This window comes from Phascolarctos cinereus, unplaced genomic scaffold (assembly GCF_003287225.1).
Source record: "Phascolarctos cinereus isolate Bilbo 61053 unplaced genomic scaffold, phaCin_HiC Scaffold_5;HRSCAF=322, whole genome shotgun sequence".
NCBI lineage: Eukaryota > Metazoa > Chordata > Mammalia > Diprotodontia > Phascolarctidae > Phascolarctos > Phascolarctos cinereus.
The window spans coordinates 361,474,957-361,495,406 of record NW_027555958.1 but is presented as its reverse complement, the minus strand read 5'-3'; the positions used below and the strand labels follow the sequence as shown (position 1 = coordinate 361,495,406).

Sequence of the window (20,450 nt, the reverse complement as noted above, 5' to 3'; positions counted from 1 at the left end):
CCCCTCATTTTATAGATGAGGGAAATGAGGATCAGGGTGGTTAAATGATTTGATCAATGTCACATAGCTAATAAATGTCAGCGGTGGGATATATGATATTGTGATGTTATTGGGGGTGGGGAATACATACACAGATAATGTGTCTGGGCATCTGGTTATTATAACTAGTTTTAGATCTACCAAATTATACTATCACTCAGCCTATACATATATCTCCACCTTATTTATATCATGTGATATTTTTGTTTTCTACATCTATAATCGAAGGAAATGCTGAATTCCAATTAAAGGCTAGTGAAAATAAAAGTACACAATTTTTTCCATCCAGGTTCATGGGCTGCTGAAATCTATCCACAGGCCCCTGAACTAGCTCTAAAGTCCCTTCATACTCTAAGCTTTTAATCATTTGATCTTTGTAAAATTGTGGTGAATGGGGGAAGTACCACAGACCTAGAGATAGGAAAATATTGTCTAAATGCTCAAAAAAGAAGAAGACAGTAGTCCAAAATGTTTGACTTTGAATCCTTGGCAAAATTCTAGGGTTTGTTTTTAAAGGAATGTTTTTGTGAGTACTTAGAAAAGAAAGCAGTAATTACTATCATGAGCTCATGGCAGGTTTATGCAAGACTTAAATTAATTTACATTTTTAACAAGGTTAATAGAGTTCTAGATGAGCTATGCAGCGGACATGACATTTTTTTCTCTTTCCTCTTGAACTGACTTCATTCAAAGAATCTCAGATCATGGTATTTTTACCTATCCTTTTTCTGAACTTTAAAAAATTCACTATCCCACAGGATTGGCTACATGTCAGCCTGTGTCTAGCAGTTACATGCCTTATCTTTAGTGAACTCTAAGATCAATTGGTCACATCCTTTCAAGCTTCTGGCCACTTCTCCTTTAGCAACCACCTCCTCCTTGTTGATCCAGAAGAGCAGCAGCAACCTCATCATTCCTTCCATTTTCTCCAGGTTGAAATTATCAAGAAGTTATGTTTTTGTGACTCTTTGAAAAACACATTGTAGAATGAAGAGATTGTAGGAAGAGAGGCTTTTTTAGCTGATTAGCAATTATTAAGTGCCTACTGTGTGCCTGGCACTATAATAACTCGGGGGATTCAAAGGAAGACAAAAGAATGCCTTCAGAGCTCCCAATCTAATGAGGAAGATGACATGAAAACAACTATTTACAAATAATCTATAGACAGCATAAATTGGAGATAATCAACACTGGGAAAGCTAGAGCCTTAGCATTAAGGGGATCAAGAAAGTTTTCTCATAGAAATTGGGGTTTTAGCTTAAAGAATCTTTTTGCATCCACATTTGATGAAATTAACTTAAAAATGACAGAACCATTGTATACAATTCATCATAACATATAAAGGAATGGTGCATGTTGGTATGATTCCATATACACTGTCAAAAGGCAATGTTTGACATAGTAATAACTTACATATCTGGAGCCTCTTTTTTCCTCTACATAAAGTATGTGCTTTTATGTGCTTCTTTCTTTGGAGGGTCATCTGTTTTTCATGGGGGCAGATTAGGCAGGCACTGAAATTCGAAGACATATGTTACTTCAGACCTCTTAGAGAGGTGCAATTACAAAGGAGCCATAGCAATTACAGGAGGGAGAAATAAAGAGAAAAACAAGATAAGTGCTGGTTCTGTTCAGGCCCTTCTGTGAAATAACCATCCTCTGTGTTGGTTTTTCAGGTACCTCTCAAGTGACCCAGGTAGTGCTCAAGCAGACTACAGTCGAAGGGAATACAGAGTTGTATTTGTGCCACAGTGGAATATTTTATCACAACGAAAGCCACTTATTTCACTCAGGCCTCTGGCACTGGTCAAGGCCAGGTTTTCGATTACTTGAAAATTAATGTGTGTGAATGTGTGTGTGTGTGTGTGTGTGTGTGTGGAGTGAGTGAGTGTGTGTGTGTGTGTGTGTGTGTGTGTGTTTAATGATTGAGTAAAGCCTTACTGTAGGCCTGGCATTAATTGTATTGATGAATCACGTTTTTTCTTCCTGATGGATTGTCCTTAAAATAAATGCCAAGATAATTTTTTTTTCTCCTGTTATAGTACCAAATACTGGATAGTTTCTGATTTTTAGTTACTGGCATAGGCATCAAGTTAAGTTCACTCTGCAATCTGCAGTTTTTGAGCCTCACTGTTCCTGTTGTCTCTGGTTTTGATCATTGCCCTGGAATTCCAGGTCCTCCCTTATCATTAGTTGGCAAAATTTTCTTTTCTCTGTCATTAAGGTGAGCAGCTTGGGCATTAAAATTGTTTTAGAACCTTGAGCATAAGCCAGTCTTTAAGAGAAAGAGTACCCTAAATTAGTTTTTCTGTGTATTTTAAATAAATTCAGTAAGCATTTTTTAAGCTTCTAGCTTGTGCAAAACCCTCATCTAGGTGCTGAGCACAATGAGCCATATTCTTTCAGGGCTGAATCAATCAGTCAGCAAATATTTATTTACTTCCTAGGAAGTATGTTCAAGGTAATGTTATGGAGGACCTTAGACCAAAAAGTGAGAGACTTTGTTTTTGTCCCCTAGGAGATTACAATAGTTAGGGAGTGAGGATAGAACACATACAACTGTACTACAAGGTATTCTGTGATTAGTGCCAGATCAGTTGTGTTGACACTAGGGTGGCATAGAAATTCAGGGGAAGGAGAGATCATTTTTAGATTATGCTGGTTAGAGAAGGCTTCATAGAAGAAAGGGAATTTCACCTGGGACTTCAAAGATATGCAGGATATTGATAAAGGGAAAAGGCAAGGAGGGCATTCTTGGAGGGAGTGCACAACATGGGCACAAATGTAAGAAAACTGAAGGCATGTTCTGAGATAGAGAATTTATTTAGTGTTTACTGCATGCCAGCCACTGTGCCAAGCCTGAGGATATAAATACAAGCAAGTAAGATGGTCCTTAACTCCAAGCAGCTTACATTCTAATAGGGGAGATTGAGTAAGAGAAGTCAAGAGAGAGAATTGAGCTGCGAGTCAAACAAGCATGGCTGGGGCTTCTCATGAAATGGTGATCTGGTTAAGGAATAAGCCAGTCAGAAAAGCAGGTCTAAGGGCAAAAATACCGAGATGAAGGGAACGCTGATGGTGTGGAGATGAAATCAGGAGAGTGAGCTGAGATGAAAGTGAAGTGAGAGTGGCTGAGGCTTCCCATGAAATGGTGGTAGGAGCAAAGAGATTTTGCCCCAGGGAAAGTGAATAAACAAATGTATTCATTGAGTAGGGGCTCTGTTGGAGATAGTAGGACATATGCCTATAAAGATAGTCAGCCAATAAATGTTTATTAAGCAGTTATATGTGCCAGGTACTGTGGTGAGGGATGCAAAGAAATGCAAAAACAGGCTTTGTTCTCAAAGAACATACATATGACTAAGGAAGGCGGTTGGAGATAATATGTTAATAACTAGGTGAACATAAGATATATACAGAGCAGATGGAAGGTCATCTGAGAGAAAGCATTAGCAACTGGTGAAGGCCAATTACGCAGAAGGTGAGACTACATTTGCATTTCATGGTTCGTCAAGATTGTTCATATACATTATCTCATTTGATCCTCTCACATTTTTGAGTGTGTATGTATGTATCTGTGTATTTCCGAGGCAGTTGGTGCAGAGAGCCAGCCTCAAAAGATCTGAATCTGAGGCCTGCTTCTGACACAGTGTATGAATCTAGGCAAAACACTTAAACTCTTAATTAGTCAGCTCCCCAAGACTGTCAGTGGCAGAGAAGGTGCTGATCTGCAGTGGCAAGGGAAGTTCCTCACCAGAGAACACCTTACATCAATGAAGTCATAGATCCAGTTCCATGCCTTCCCATATTGATGTTAATGTATATCAGTAACGTAATAAATGAAACATTTGCCATCATTGTGGGTGGTAGCAAAGTTGGGAAACAACTGGATTTTAGTTTTAAGTAGCCTGGAAATTCTTTTTCAAGCATATATATAGTATGTATAAGTGTGTACATATATACATATATATATATATACATATATATATAGTATGTATAAGTGTATACACGCACATGTTTATATGTACATATTTATGTGTATGTACGTGCGCACGTATAACACACATACATGTGCGTATATACACACATATAACACATGCATGCATATGTACACATACATGGATATGTTGTATATGTGTGTGGTGTGTGTATATATGTGTATGTGTGTATGTGTGTGTATGTGTATATATATATATATATATATATATATATATATATGCATATGAAAGAATTAGGAAGAAATCTGCTTTTGGAAATGGTAAGGTCCTTGCTGTCCACCTAGGACATCCATACTTTAAAATTAGCCTAGTGGATGAATGGGGCAGGGAGTCTTCAACAAAATCAGAAAGTAAGCCTTCTGGACCCTCTTTCTGTCAGTTTTGGAGTGGAAGAAACATCTACTTAACATTTTAAAAAGAAGATAACATCAGGTCAGTGTGTCCACCCTTTCCCCCACAAAAGGTCAGATCTGCACAAAATGATCTAATTTGGCAAGGGAGATAAACAGTGTTCAAGGAAGGCTACGCCTCTGGAGTTAAGATTTCTGAGCTTTAAGCCACGATGGGGTGGGTTCCAGGCCAGCTCTCAGTCAAAGGGAATCATGAAGCAGTAGGAAGGGTGGTTTTTTTGGTTTTGTTTTTTTTTTTTTGTATATCATCTTTCATTCTGGAGGGCAACCTGTATGATTAAAGGTTTAGGAAATTGGCCCTGTAGGTAAAGACTTAAGAAACTCAGTTTATTTAGCCTGGAGAGAACAGGCTAAGGGGAGGACTTAATAACAGCCTCCAAGAATACGAAGGGATATTCTGTGAGGGATGATGAGCAGCTATTTCCTGTTTCCACTGAGGACCAGATAAAGGGAAAGAGCTTGAACTGCAGGGAGGAGGGGGATTTAGCAAGAACTTTCTGGACATTGTATTAAACTACCCACAAAGGCAGAGGAGTCAGCTTTCCTGATTAAGAATTGGGTTGGAATAATTTTTCTGGACTAAATGTAAGTGCTGGTCTGCCCTAGGGGCATGGACTAGATAACATTTCAAGATTACTTCCCCCTTCTGTGATGTAAGGAAACATCTATGGGATCAGTAGTCTCTGGTAGATTACATGACTTCACCTGTATCATATAGATTATGGCTTAGAAAGGACTCTAATGGGATAGCTAGGTGGTGCAGTGGATAGAGCACAGGTGCTCGAGTCAAGAGGACCTGAGTTTAATTCTGGTCTCAGATGCTTACTAGAGGTGTGACCCTGAGCAATTCACTTAACCCTATTGCCTTAAAAAAAAAAGATTTTAATGCTCTCCCTTGAGAACTTTGGTCTATTTTATGAGATAATGATTTTGATTCTCCCCTATCTCCATCAGGTCTAGGATTTTCTTAGTTTCCCACGTGCCTGTGCCTCTCTGCCATTTGAACCCACATCTATGAGTTTTATTCTTTATTGTTGTTGTTTTTTTCCTACCATTGAGACTGAACAATCATTACAGTGAGGCTCGAGTCAGTAGACAGTAACAATAATTAACTAATTAATTAAGAATTAACTAAACAGCCAATTAATTAATTAAGTCATAAATACAGAGAGAACATATTCTGCTGCATTCTGCCCCCTCCTCTTAGCACTATGGGAAGATAAAAAGAGAAAATTATATTCCTTTGAGTAGAGTCTAATGAGGGAGATAGGACAATTCCTTGTGAGTAGGTATTGTTTTATTCTTTGCATTTATATCCCTAGCACCTTGAACAGTGCCTGGCACATTGTAGGAATTTAATAAATGCTTATTGATTGAGTCTTGCTTGGCACATGCACATCCTCCCCAATCCCAGCAAACAATTTTTCAAAACAACTTTAAGAATATATTCATGCTGAGAAGCAATGTGGTGTTAGTGCCTAAAGAACTTTCCTGAGTCAGGAAGACCTGGGTTCAAAATCTGCCTGTGTGACCCTGGGCAAGTCACCTAACCTCTTTAGTGACTGGGACCCTAAGCTTATAAGTTGCAGAACAGAAGCTGATCTTCACTGATACTTCCTTCCTGGGAGTTCCCTATTTCAATGAAATCACAGGTGGGGTGTAAACAAAATTTTTCTAAAAGAAAAAATTCAAAGAAAAAAATATCGAGCACCATGAATTAACACAGAAGGGACATCAGATTTAATAGATTCAGAGCCATAAGTGGGGTTTCTGGGTATCACTGCTGAAGAGACATTAGTCAACGATGGTTAAGGGTGAGTTTTTAGAAGCTCAGGAACAGAAATTCCTAAAGATATTTTCTTCATTGTTCATAATTATGGCACATACTAGACTGGCAAGTTACATTTATTTCTAGCTGGATAATGGGCGCTGGGGGTCCCAATAGTCCAGATGTGTGTTGTCAAGGGACTGCTTATTTCTCCTGCTTTTAAGTAATGTCTATAGTATTTCCTCTAGCATTAGCGCTATACAGGTATAGGGGCCAAATTAGGGGGTGGGATACAAAAGAAAGAGAAGAAATATGATCTTTAACTTTTGAGAAGCTTATGATCTAGTTAGAGAGATCAAATCCTATATACATGAAATGGGTCCTAAATAATAACATTTTAGCTTAAAGAAACTTTAGAGATCATCTCCTCCAACCCACCCTTGTGTTTTATACATGACATAACTGAAGACTAGAGAGTTCACAAAATCGGATTATGTACATGGTCACCCAGGTAGTGGGATTGAAAAGCAGCATCCTTCCCACATTGTGCTGAAATGACTTGCTAACCTGTTTAGTGTTAAAGTCCATCAGAGCTAGTTAGTAGAGATCTGTGATTCTCAGTGCTTAGTTAGTCCATGGCTCTTTCCACTGCCTCTTGCCACCTGTCAAGAAGGGCAAAGTCCTGTAGTACCACCCTGGGTCTAGAGATGCTGTGAAACTCTGGAAGAAAGGAGCTGTGGTGGGTCAGTAGCCAACATCAGGAAGCTTTGGGCCAACCTGTTCATATGTGCTGTTTATTACCCAAAGGCAGAGAATCAGAAAGCCATTTAAAAAGGTAGATCCTCTTTCAAAAACCTGAGGAGACAGTGCTGCTGTTTTTCACTTGTTTGAAATGTATACCTCTTAAAGATGTCTTGCATAACTGAGTTAGATTTACCTGGGAGCTCTCATCTACACCCTGCTCCTGACTACTTCTGCCCCAAACTCATTCCCAGCCTGTGGGATAGGAGGTGTCTTTATAAATCCCACTAAGTCCTATTAGGAGCCAGAAGTCCAGTGTTATCCTTACCTAGAATGTTGTGGCATGTCAAGGAATTTAGTATCAGTGGAGTTAAGAGCGAGGGTTACAACTCTGTTTCCTTTATCAGGAGATTTATAACAGAGACCTTCAGAGAGCAAGAGAAAACAAGGGAGAAGAAAAAAGAGAGGGAGAAAGAGAGAAAGAAACTCAGAGAAAAAAAAGATGATGGGAGGCTGAGGGAGGGAGGGCCCAGGGCCCTACCCTCTTCTCCCCCCCCCCACCCGCCAACTCCACCCCAATTAAATAAACATGGCACTGAGATCTATGGAACAACAAAACTATTAACTTAATAGCACTGACTTTATGACTGAAGCCTCATAAAGCATGTGTCAGCAGAAATAAAATAATTAATGTCACTTTCTATTACACATTTGGCTGGATAATTCACGTCACTTTTTATCATAACAAGCAGCTGATTTCATTATTCCTTTCCCCCCCCCTCCCCATAGAATACAACCTGGTTTCATGTGTTCTGTGTATATGACCATGTTATAGAGCTAGGTAACAATACGTGGATAATCACAAGTACCTAAAAGGAATTTCATAACCCAGAGATTATTGAGCAGAGGGCAATTTGGATGGTGATGACCTCAAGTCTGTGTCATAGGAGGACAGTTGAAGGAACTAGATAATTTCAGCTTGAAGAAAAGAAGATATAGAGGGGATATAACATCTGGTTTCAAGAATTTGAGGGGTTGTCATGCAGAAATGGGATCAAGCTTGTTCTGAGTGGCTCCAGAATATGGAACCAAAAGCAACAGAGGGAAATTTAGACTAGATGTCAGTATAAACTTCCTAACATAAAGTGGAATGGGCTTCTTGGAGAGCCAGTGGGTTTCCCCTCATTGGATGACTTCAGGGAGAGGCTGGAAAACCCTTAGTTGGGTGTGATACAATGAGGATGCTTTTCAGGTTTGGATTATTCTAAAGGCTGACGAGGTTCATATCCCTCCTCAGAAACACTTGTACCTGTGTGATATTTGGGAAGTCACTTAACTTCCCTGGGCCTCATTTGTAAAACAAGGGTGGGGAGGGATGGCCTGGATGGCCTTTGAGGTAGCTTCCCACTCTAATTCTATAATACTTTGTTCCTCAGTTCTGTGATTCCTTGAAATTTAGATGCTAAGTTGAAATCCTGTTCCCATGAGAGGAGCTAATATTTTCAGTTAGGTCTTGGTTAATATATACTAATTCTTTATTTTCCATGCTACTTTTTCTTTTCTTCCAGATTCTCAAATCCAAAGACTTAACATCCCCAACTCAGCGCTACATTGATAGCAAAGTTGTTAAGACAAGAGCAGAAGGGGAATGGCTCTCGTTTGATGTCACCGAAGCTGTGCATGAATGGCTGCACCATAAAGGTTACGCACCAGCCCTTTGCTTTCCTTGGTAGATGTTTGGTGACTGAGTTGTTAAGGGGGGAAAAGAATGACTTCCCTGACTTCATGTTTTCCAGACAGGAACCTGGGATTTAAGATAAGTTTACACTGCCCATGCTGCACTTTTGTACCATCCAATAATTACATCATCCCGAATAAAAGCGAAGAATTAGAAGCAAGATTTGCAGGTAACTTACTGTAGCTTTTTGTCTTCTGAGGTAGGGATGGTGGTTAGAATTTTGTTCAGGAAACATCATGCTACAGAGGGGAAAATGCAAAATGGGGCAGGAATAAATTTCACTTACTAGGGCAAGAGTGGGGCTGGCTGTGCACATGAGGTTTAGGAAAAAAGGGAGGCATTACTGGAAAACACCTACTACCCAAACTCCATGCCCTATAGATGCTCAGTTAATACCTCGTTGAACAGCTGGCTGAAATGTAGTACAGAGAAATGTTAAAGCGTCTTATATGTTATTTTTCTTTGAGTTCAACAAGAAAATTCCTCTCAGTGATACAGCCTGCTCTCTGTTATCTGTATAATCAGAAAGGGGATGGCACTCACTGATAAAAATTCACACATAATCTCATAACCTGTTTTAGCTGTTAGCTCTAGGACAGTGGCACAGGTTTAAATCCCAAATTGAATATCAGAAAGGAGAGAATTTTGGATATCCTCTTGTCTGTTGTGAGCTTCAGAGCACAGGTTGAACCATAGACATACTTAGGCCTCAAAGTTCTTCCTCACACAACATTTACAAGAGTTTACAGTAAGTTTTAAAGATGACTTGTTTCAGTCTCCTTTCTTCTCTCTGTCCACCTCCTGATAGGGACATTATCAATAAAATCTCCAAAAGCCACAAAGAAGTGGGGGAAGCCAACAGTTCAGATTATCTACAGATTCAGTAATTGGGCTTTGAATGCAAGAGCTGCATTCAGTAACCCCCAGACATGTTCTAAACTACCACTGCATCAATCCAAGACCAAGATCATGTGGCATGCTTCTTTAAGAGTCACTGTCCCTTCAGGAACCACCCTGACCAACCTCCCATGACTCTTGAAAGATCACAGTAGGGCTCTGTGGCCCTAACTAATGGAAAAATCCCTTCCTTTACTGAAGGGCTTGAGAGCTCTGTCAGTATGCAAGTTAGTCATGATTCTTGCAAATAGAGATTAAACGATTAAACCAGCAATGTCTTGATTGTGTTTCTTGGAGCTCAGGATTCTGAGTCTTAGAGAGAATCAGGAAAGTGCTAAGGATGCTATAAAGTTGATGAAAAAGCCTTTTCTTCACCATCTCCCAAAATAGCACTAGGTGAGGGTGACTTCTGTTTTACTCGTACTAAACTTGCTCAGTGTAAGGCTTACTTTGTGTTGTGCTGGAGAATGTTCCTGGTTTGGTAGCCTGGGGAAGAATGTGACAGGCATGGGCATCCAGGCATGGTGGACTGCCTTGCTTTTGGCCTGGAAAGGACTGAGACCAGCCCAGGTGGATATTGACTGAGCTAAACTTGGGAGGTTACTCTTAATTTGTGGGATAAGGACTTACTATAGGATAACTTCTCCCTCCAGTTCTTATTGCTCATGTCACTGAAGTTCCACTTGAAGAGAAACTAATTTAGGGGAAACAAAACAAAAAACAACTTATTGAGAAAACTAGTTGGTGACTATGTCCATGACAAGGCCTATTGCATGGCATCCATCTCAATGGGTGGCAAGCATAGCACCCTGCTGTCGATTTCATCATCCTCCCTACTGTCTGTGACAATGATCAAAGAGATAAAGAGGGTTGCTTATAATTGATGAAGATAAAAGCTAAATATTTATTACCCAAATGCATTAAGGTATTGATGGCTCCTTCAGTGATCTGAAAACTATAAAGTCCACTAGGAAAAAAAACAGTGGGAAGACCCCACATCTCCTGCTAATGTTGTTACCCTCCTACAGACTTGAGTCGCAACAGTCCAGCCGGCGGAAGAAGCGCGCTCTAGATGCGGCCTATTGTTTTAGGTAAACAAAACAAAAATTCTAATAAAATCATTTCTTTTTTACTTTTTGAATGGCTTTTCCCATTTGTTGAACTGAATGTTACTCCTGGCTTAACTTCTTAGCCTAGAGATGAAGGGAATAATGTCTTATTATTAACTTTCTTCTTAGTAACTCCAAGTGAATGTTATATTCTCTTTTTTCCTTTGCATATAGGAGGTTGCTAGCAATGCTTTCTGATGTGGAAGCTAGAAAATCCTACTTTTAAATGCTCGCATAGATTCATCCCTTGTTGAAGAGGGAATAGGCTTTCTTCCTATTGCCACTATGTAGGCAGCTAGGGGGATGGTGGATAGAGCCTTGGGCTTGGAGTCAGGAAGACCCGAGTTCAAAGCAGACTCAGACACTTATTAGTTATGTGATCCTGGGCAAGTCATTTTGCCTCTTTATGTCTCAGTTTTCTCATCTGCACGTATCACCTGGGATTGTGGTAAGCATAAAATTAAATAATATTTGGAAAAGACTTAGCACAGTGCCTGACATGTAAATGCTTGTCTGTTTTTTTAAAGATTAGCCCTAGATGTTTCTAGTAACAGAATGTGAGAGCTAAAAGGGACTTTAGAAATAGAATCATCTAATTCAAGTCCCTTATTTTACAAATGAGGGACCTAGGACCCAGAGAAGTAACTTACCCAAGGCAACACATATGTAGTTGGGCTTAGCAAAACTGTGTCCTTCTTGCTACCTCATTAATGCCAGAGCAGAGAACATGGAAAGAGGAGGGGGCAGGATAAAAATCATGTGTTTCTTCGAACTCAGGCTAGGAAGAGACAGGATGATTGTCATTCTAGTCAACAGCACCAGAGAAATAGGGATGAGACCTGAATCTATTGTGACCCATGCCATAGCCAATAGAAAGAGGAATATCTGGTCTAAGTATGCTTTAAGAATATATCTAGAGAAGTGGTAGGGAACCTGTGGCCTTGAGGCCACATGTGGCCTTCTAGATCCTTAAGTTTTAGAATTTGTTCTGTAAAATTTGGATTCAGGATTTAAGGATCTAGAAGGCCACAGGTTCCCCACTCCTGATCTACAGTATATATGTAGTTCCTACTATTTGTTCACAACTATTTCTCATTCCTGCTCATCAGAATAAATACTGTGATCCTTGGTTTAGAACAATTTCATTCATTTGACACTGTGATTACTAAAGATGCCACTTATACCAGCTGAGACATAGATGTGTGTATCACTGGAGAGGAGACACATCTGTCCTAAAATTCTTTGTCCCCAGAAAGTTTCACTGGGACATTTGTCCTTCATGCTATTGCTGTTTATTACATATGTGAACACAAGACAAGTTCTTTCATCCCCCAATCTCAGTTTCCTCATCTGTAAGACAAGAAGGTTGTACTAAATCAGGGGTTCTCAACTTGGACTCTATAAACTTGAGTTTGAAAACCTATTCTGAGAACTATATTTCAATATAATTAGTGTCCTTTGTAATTCCATGTGTTTTATTTTATTCATTTAAAAGCATAATTTTGAGAAGGGGTCTGTAGACCTCTCTAAACTGCCAAGGGAGGGGTCTATGACATAGAAGTGTTAAAGAACCCCTGACCTTGAAGATCTTTGAAGTCTCTTCTGGTGCTAAGGCATCTAAAATTCTTTAAAATGATAGGATCTGATAGAATATAAGCTTCCTTAGAGTAGAGACCATCTCTTTGTATTTATATACCCTGTGACTAGTATAGAGCCTGATGCCTACTAGGCACATGATAAGTGCTTGACCTAATTGCAAAACTGCCTTTGTGCAGAATTGCAGAGAATTTGGTCTTTCCCAACTTTGTCTCTGCTATTATTTGACAAGGAAATTGAGAATAAAAGTTTGATCGTCCTAGCCAGGGTTTAGATTAGTCAGATTTAGGGCTCAAAGCATAAAGCATAGTAAATCACTATACTGCCCTAACATTACTCTAGATTACAGCAAAACCCAAAGGCCTGTGGTTCTTTTTTTATTCAAATGCCACTGTCTACTCTTTTTCTCTCAACAGGAATGTACAGGATAACTGTTGCCTGCGTCCACTTTATATTGATTTCAAGAGGGATCTTGGATGGAAATGGATTCATGAACCCAAGGGGTACAATGCTAATTTCTGTGCTGGTGCCTGCCCATATCTATGGAGTTCCGATACTCAGCATAGTAGAGTAAGCATTTCACTAACTTTAATACTTGCTTGTAAAGCTATTGAAAGTCCATAGCAAAGGTGTCAAACTCTTGACCTATAGTATTCGCAAGTGTGCCCAAACTTGATTAACATGTAATTGGGAAATATTTAACAAAATAAATAAAACAATAGAACATAGTTAATATTATAATGTGGTTTTCTAAGTCAATATACATCCTGCAGGGAGCCTCATGTGTGGTTTAGTGGCCCCCATTTCTATTTGATTTTGAAATCATTGGCATAGTGTTTAGATACACATGCTGATGGCATTTCCAAATGATTTCTGTGTGGCAATGGTACATTACTATTCATTTACACACATTACAATGTGGCACTTGGTACATTACTATTCATGGATGGATGCTGGAGGAATCTGCTACATGGGGGAGAAAGATGTGAAAACTTTGGTAAATGAGAAATCACTATGAGTTCACTTGGTCATTTTCTGCCTTTGGAAAGATGCATAGGGCTTGTCTCCCCAAACAGTTTGCAAGCTCACTGAGGGTGAGGACTCTCAAGATTCTCCTACATATAGCAGGTACCCCCAAAATAGTTTTTGAATGATGAGTGACTGAATGACATGTTGTTAGCAGACAAAAACAATGAGAGGAAACAGATTTGTTACTTGAAAACTGGATGGTAGCTTGTCCTCATGGTAATTTGTTAAATGTTTTCATTTCTAAATTTCCACATAGACCAAAATGAAGTGGGGATGTATCAGTTTTCCAGCTACTTAAGTCAAGATAATAACAAATGACATTTGTTTATGATTTTAAAGTTTGCAAAGGACTTTATGCCAGGTGTTCCAAAAGTCTTCGGTTTTAAGCTATTAAACCTGAATAACAATAATAGTCTTTTAAGCCTTACTAGCTTAAAACTTTGTATTTGAGACTATTATTCACATTTTAAATAGTTTTAAGAAAGCTTAAAACTGAACTATCACTTTTGAGACTATTATATTTTAAATAGGTTTAAGCTTTAATAGCTTACAACTGAACTAAGACTTTTGGGACACTCTGTGTAGATTATTACAATAAACCAGTGAGGGTAGGTGCTGCAAGTATTATTATCCCCATTTTATAGATGAGGCAACTGAGGTTCAGAGAGATTAAATAACTCATTCAGAGTCACACAGTTTGTAAATGTCATAGGTAAGATTTTAATTCAGGGCTTTCTAACTAGAGGTCTAGTATTCTAGCCATTATGCTTACTATCTCTGGACAGATAGTTGGTTTGGGGGAAGGGAGGGTGGGGAAACAGATTATCTCCCATGGATTCTAATCTACAGCATTATCTTTGCTGTATATATTTAAGAAAGCCTCTTGATCCTCTATTATACTTGCCTGTGCCTAGGAATAATAATTATAGTAGCTAACATTTATGTAGCTCTTTAAGCTTTGCAAAGCATTGTGCCTATGTTATCTCATTTGATCCTTAGAAGCAAAGAAATTATAAGCTAGACTGGTTGGCAAAGGTCAATTAATTCAGATTTTTTTTTCCATTTTACAGAAGAGAAAACTGCAGTTCATTGAGTTTAGGTGATTTGTCCAAGATTGAATCGTTAGATCGGGGCAGTGCCAAGTCTCTTAACTTGCAGCCCTGCGCTTTTTTCTTTCTCCTTTATATCATCTTGTGCGGGTGTCCCAGAGTCTGTGTCAAGAACCTGCTAACTTCTGGGATAGCTAGATCAGCCAATACAGTATGGCACAGTAGAGATAAGGGCTAGACTTGGAGATGACAAGAGCGCGTTAGTTCAGAGTCAGCTTCTGTCACTAGCTGAGTGACTTTAGTGAATCCACTTAACCTCTGAACCTCAACTTCCTTGTCTGTGAAATGAGAATCACCTGACTTACAAGGTTGTCAAGAAACTTGAAAGGGATCATGCATGTCACATGCTTTGCAAACTGTAAAAGTTATTTAAGTGCTACTATTATTATTATTGTTTGACACTTAATGCTTTTGTAGTTCTTCTTACTTAAGAGATGTTATGGGGGGCAGTTAGGTGGCACAGTGGATAGAGCACTGGCCCTAGATTCAGGAGGACCTGAGTTCAGATCTGGCCCTCAGACACATAACACTTACTGACTGCATGACCCTGGGCAAATCACTTAACCTCATTGCCTAGCCAAAAAAAAAAAAAAGAGGTTATGACAATATCCGACAGTGCTGAATAGGAAGATGAATTTGCTGCCAGAAAACACCCATAATTTATCCCGAAGTGAAATATTAGTCTATAGAGTTTCCCTGTGCTCAGAGTGATCTGTCCTAGTTATGTCCAAGAGCATACAACATCAGTTCTTGAAGATATCTGAAATAATTTTGAAGTGTCTATATCTATCTGACATCAGACGAACAAATATGACTTGCACTTCTTCATCTGCATTCTGAAACATTGGATTGACATTTGAGGTGGTACAAGGACATAGTACCTGACTTAGAGTCAGGAAGACTTGAATTTAAATCCTGCTCAGGCACTTACTATTTGTGCTATAATTATTATGTCAAATCGATTTGACACTCCAAGGTAATTGAGTCCTCAGTCTCCAGAGAGATTCTCATACATTCCCTTCCCTTTCTCTGGGTTCTCTTTGGACAGCTAGGCTGTTCCATCAGGGCAGCAGTAACAGCAGTTTAGGCTTGTCTAAATTGCCAAGGAGAGACATTGTTCATCTCCTTGCTACATATACGTAGTATGGGAAATTGGGAGTTGTGCTTGTTTTTTAAGGGGAGAGGAAGAATAAACTGTCATGGTCACAAATATGTGGTTTGGACAGTTCCCCAAGAAGTCAGAGAAAATTTAGTGAAGTAGCTAGTGTTGCTGGGCTGAACAGAATTTCTGTCTGAGGCTGAAAAGCTACATAGAATCTTTGAAGAAAAGGCCAGTTAGTGTTTAACTTAACACATTAATGGTAGCCTTGGAAATACCCATATATACCAGTAGGTAACCTATAGACTTCTCTTGGTGAATGTCCAGGTGAATATAATGTGGGATTAAAAGTATAGTATTAAAATATGTAGAAATTGGATGTTCATTTGATTTCACGGCTAGCTCTCTAGTCTTCTTTCCCTTCCCTTCCTTTCCTTTCCCCCTCATAACATGGAAGTCTAAATTGATGTGATTTTAAAGTGAAAAATAGGAAAGAAAAGAAAAAAAAAACCTAGGCAGTAAGGGGCCTTCCTGTTCTTCCCTTGATGTACAGTCATGGTATCATTTCATTTCTGAAAATAAGGGTAAATCAAAGGAAATTTCTCTCTGGAACTTAAGAGTAAACTGAAATTAGGAATTAGATCACCCAATTCATTTGACAGGAAACCTTCAGAGTATTTTGAATGTAGAGGTCATCTGGTCCAGCCCTTTAGTTTTGTAAGCTAAGTCCACAGATTTTCAAAGACTGTCCCTAGGTCACACAGGTAGTAACAGTGCTGACTCTGGAACTCAGAGCCTAGGATGCTGAATCCAGTTTCCATTCATAATACCATGCTTCCTTGTTCTAGTAGTATTCCCACCCTGAAGTAAGAGGTCTTGCTCTGTATCTAAAAGTGACTTAAAATCCTGTCATATAAAGCTGTGACAAAGAGGATGTATTTATTCATTCCATACACACTAGTGCTTATGGCATGTAACAGAGAGCACCCTACTCTAGGAAGAGGAGATAGATTATGAAAGCTAGACACAGTCATTGCCCTCCAGAAGTTCATAATATAGATGGGAAGACATAATGTATGAACATGGAAGAAAAAAATAAATTGCAATTATAAAGAAACTTAGAACCAAAGGTAAGCTTTTGCACCATCATGATCAGTAAGTGCTGATGTGTTTTACTAAAGAAGAGGGATCATGGTAAGAAGGCCAACTTTAATGAGGGAAAGCTTCTTGAAGAGAGATGGGACAATCACTGATTTATTGGTTTTGTTCATTCTGACCAGTATTGCAGAAACAAATTACTGAGATGACCACCAAAAATGTTGAGTGAAAAGTGGCCAGTTCACTCTTCGCACATAGATGCAGCCTAATATGGGTGTAGATGGACTGACAAGGGGAAGAAAATTGTGAAACTTAGAACTCTCAGTTAAGATGAGACTTTTTAATCAATTCTTTGGGTTATCAGTAAAGCAATTTGTTAGTTCTCTACACCGTCAGCTAATCCCCTTCATCCCTTCCTCTTCCCATTTCATTTTTTCACAACTACTTTTTCCCCTTACAGGTTCTCAGCTTATACAACACCATAAATCCAGAAGCATCTGCGTCTCCTTGCTGTGTATCCCAGGATTTAGAACCTCTCACCATCCTCTACTACGTAGGCAAAACACCCAAGATTGAACAGCTTTCCAATATGATTGTCAAATCTTGCAAATGCAGCTAAAAATCCTGGAAGCAGATAATGATGATCACAATGATGACGATGATCACAATGATGATGATGATGATTGCGATGATAATGACATGTGTACCAAGAAAAAAAAGAGAGCCTCAGTTCATCAGTGTTAAAAAAAAAAAAAGAAAAGAAAAGAAAAGAAAAAGCGGTACTAGTATGAACACTTTGGAGGTTTGATTCTTTGTTTTTTAAAACTGGCATCCGAAGCAAAAAAAAAAAAAGTTGAAGGCCTTATCCTACATTTCACCTTCTCTGATAGTGTGATAGACAAGAAGCAAGACCTTTTTTTTTTTAAAAAAAAATAAACACTGGAAAAATTTGTTTAGTGTTAACTATGTGAAAGGAAAAAACAGGAAAATCCCATCAAGTGGAGTTGTTGTATGTACCTGTCCTATCCCATGCCTCACTTGATTTCTCTGTATTGCTATGCAATAGGCCCCTTTCCCATTTCTTTTAGCTGTAGAGTTAACAGTGCATTATTTATTTGTGTGTAACTATACAATGAACATTTCATGGCCCTCAGAAAGCAAAAACTGGTGGATGAAGAGGAGATCAAATCAATGGCCAGAAACCTGAGGATGGAAGGCTTAGGGAACTTGAACTCTTGACAAGCTGGGGGGAAAATGGAAAAAAAAAAGGCCACATAGTGGAGTGAAGACTGAAGTCAGTGATTACATGACTAAGAAAGTCTGACTTGAGACAAAAAAGGAAAAAAAAAAACCCAAACACGTATTTCATATGCCAGATGCCTAAGGAAGCTTCTTGTAAGGTTTAAGATACTGAAAAAAGCTCATTAATAAAGGAAATCTTTAGCCTGAAAGATAAGTCTGTAAGATTTTTTTTTTACAATAAGTGGTTCAAATGTCAGTTTAGTAAAACTAATGAAATGTTGAAATGTTTTGACATATATTGGTCTAGTCGTCAGACCTTACTTAATGTGTTGCTGTATAGCTATGCTATGGGATTTTTTCCTTCTTTTTGGTATCTATAACCATACCTATAGTATTACAATAGGTGGGTAGTAAAGCCAGCTTAATTGGAAACATATCTGTAGATCTCTATTGTAAACTATTAAAAAAATCATTAAGTACTTTACGTGTAATGTGTAAATTTTCACCATATTTTTGTATTTTGTAATACTGTCAACTATGATAAGTTTGAATTTAAATTTGGGGCTCTTTTTTTTGGATCACCCAGAATAATGTGTTTCCCTCTAGCTGGCCAGTATGAGTAGAGTCCCTATATTTTTTACTTGCACTACAAATACATGTTTATATGATATTTGCTATACATGTGCTTTGTATATTGTTCAGCATTATGACATAAGCTACCTGACTCCACTTGTCTTTTTTTCTTTTACCAAAAAAAAAAAAGAAATAGATTCAAGTTCATTTGTTTTTCCTTCTTTAATCCATGGATATTAAGACAACATGGCCTAGTGGATAAACTTCTGGCCCTGGAATCAGAAAGACCTGGGTTCAAGTCCAGCCTCAATACATTTTAGCAATATGGCCCCAGGCATGTCCTTGAACTTCTGTGTGCCTGAGGCAACTTCCTAGAACTTATCTACCAAGTCATAGATGGGTTACTGTCTACATTGGTTTAATGAAATCACAGAACTTTGTGTCTCCATGGTTACAGCTGCGAATTACTAAGCAGTTCAGATTTTAAAAAGCCCACTCCACAAGTCTTTTAAAAGATTATACAAAGAGTTTTAGACATATAGATATGGTCAGAGTGAAATGTTTTCCTTAAGGGGCTTAAGGATCTGCCTGAAGTTGATGGCTGGGTAAATAAATGTCTCTAACTTGGTTAAGTCAATATTTTCACTTATTCCACTTTTTGTATTGTTTGCATAAAGGGTAGACAGCTCTAGAAAATATCTTTGGTTTTAATTGGATTTTGAGTTTTCAGGGGAAAACAAATTTCAAATATTTTTCCTTTATTTTTAATTTTTTTTAAAGAAAAATAAAACCTACATCAGTATAGAAATAGCTAGTTTGGTTTATTTTGCCAAAGTGAATAGATGTTCCAGATGTTCTTTTATACTCCAGGAGAAGCTAAATTCTTCTTTATTTACAAATGGAGCCCTATGGAGTGAGAGTCATCTCTTTCTTAGGCTTGGATTGCATTGGCTCACATTAACATAGGTGGCTAGGCCCTTTGGTCAAGACACCTGTAGCTGCATCTGTAAGTGTCCCAAGCATTAGTCAGTGGCAATGGACTGATAAAGAAACACTGAAATAAAATGTGGGAGGTGATATTATGAAAATGGCAGATGTCAAAAGGGAAGTGTGAATTTTTGTTTCCTCTTATCAACTTCCATGTATTTAGGTTAAAAATGAAGAAATTGCTTGAGAAATAGTAATGCACAGGAATAGGATGTCATGATGATAAACCTGCACTTGATGTGTGCTGAATGCAGCCCAATGCCAGATTTGACTATTTTTTTTCTTTCCATTTTCTTTTTAATTCTATGTAGTGCGCTTTTATTTCTGTAGGTATTTTCTCTCCAGATAGGACAAAGTTTTGTTTTGTTTTGTTTTGTTTTGTTTTGTTTTCTTTCCTCATGGATGCACTGATAATATTTTAAATGCTCTATTTTAAATCTCCAGAACCTTTTCATTTGGGGCTTCTGTTAGACATTTATTCCCCTTTAGCAAATATGAACATAGGGTGGAGGGAAGGGAACAGGGGAAATGTCAGCACCATGGGTGGTTAGGGCAGCATTTTCTGTGTGTTAAGCAGCAATACAATTGTATGGTTGGCATATTTTTTTTAATGGAACATAAGAACAGCTGTTTTGTATTTTGGTGACCGATTACTCTGTATATTATCACATTGTATGACTGTTTTTGTGGTGCTCTAGTGGTAAATAAATTATTTCAATTGTACATGGATGTGGCTTTCCTATGACAGCATAGAAAACACCTTCTGTGTCATGAATCCTATTCTTAAGTGGGAGGGGTTATAAGACATTTAAAACTTGATTTTATTTAAAGGTTGGATGTTTTTGAAATTGTTGCATTACTCAGTCAAGAAATGCTGCTCAAGGCTTGACCAGGTGCACCTGCAATCTTTGGAATCAGAAGACCTTAGATAAGTTCCCAGTCCTGCAATTCAATGTTTCTATGACCTTGGACAAGTCCTCTAACCTCTGGACTTCAGTTTCTTCATCTCTAAAATGA

The 20,450-nt window shown here is 38.4% G+C and overlaps 1 protein-coding gene across 1 annotated transcript in view; it reads left to right on the top strand.

Moving 5' to 3' along the window:
* Positions 1–20,156, top strand: part of TGFB2 (transforming growth factor beta 2) — a 95,776-nt gene extending 75,620 nt beyond the window's left edge. Inside the window, 5 exon segments of the mRNA XM_020982253.2 lie at positions 8,525–8,657; positions 8,753–8,863; positions 10,517–10,682; positions 12,713–12,866; positions 17,092–20,156. Of these exon segments, the coding sequence (XP_020837912.1) occupies positions 8,525–8,657; positions 8,753–8,863; positions 10,517–10,682; positions 12,713–12,866; positions 17,092–17,250 (723 nt within the window). The 3' untranslated portion in view covers positions 17,251–20,156.
* Positions 20,157–20,450: the final 294 nt, after the last annotated feature.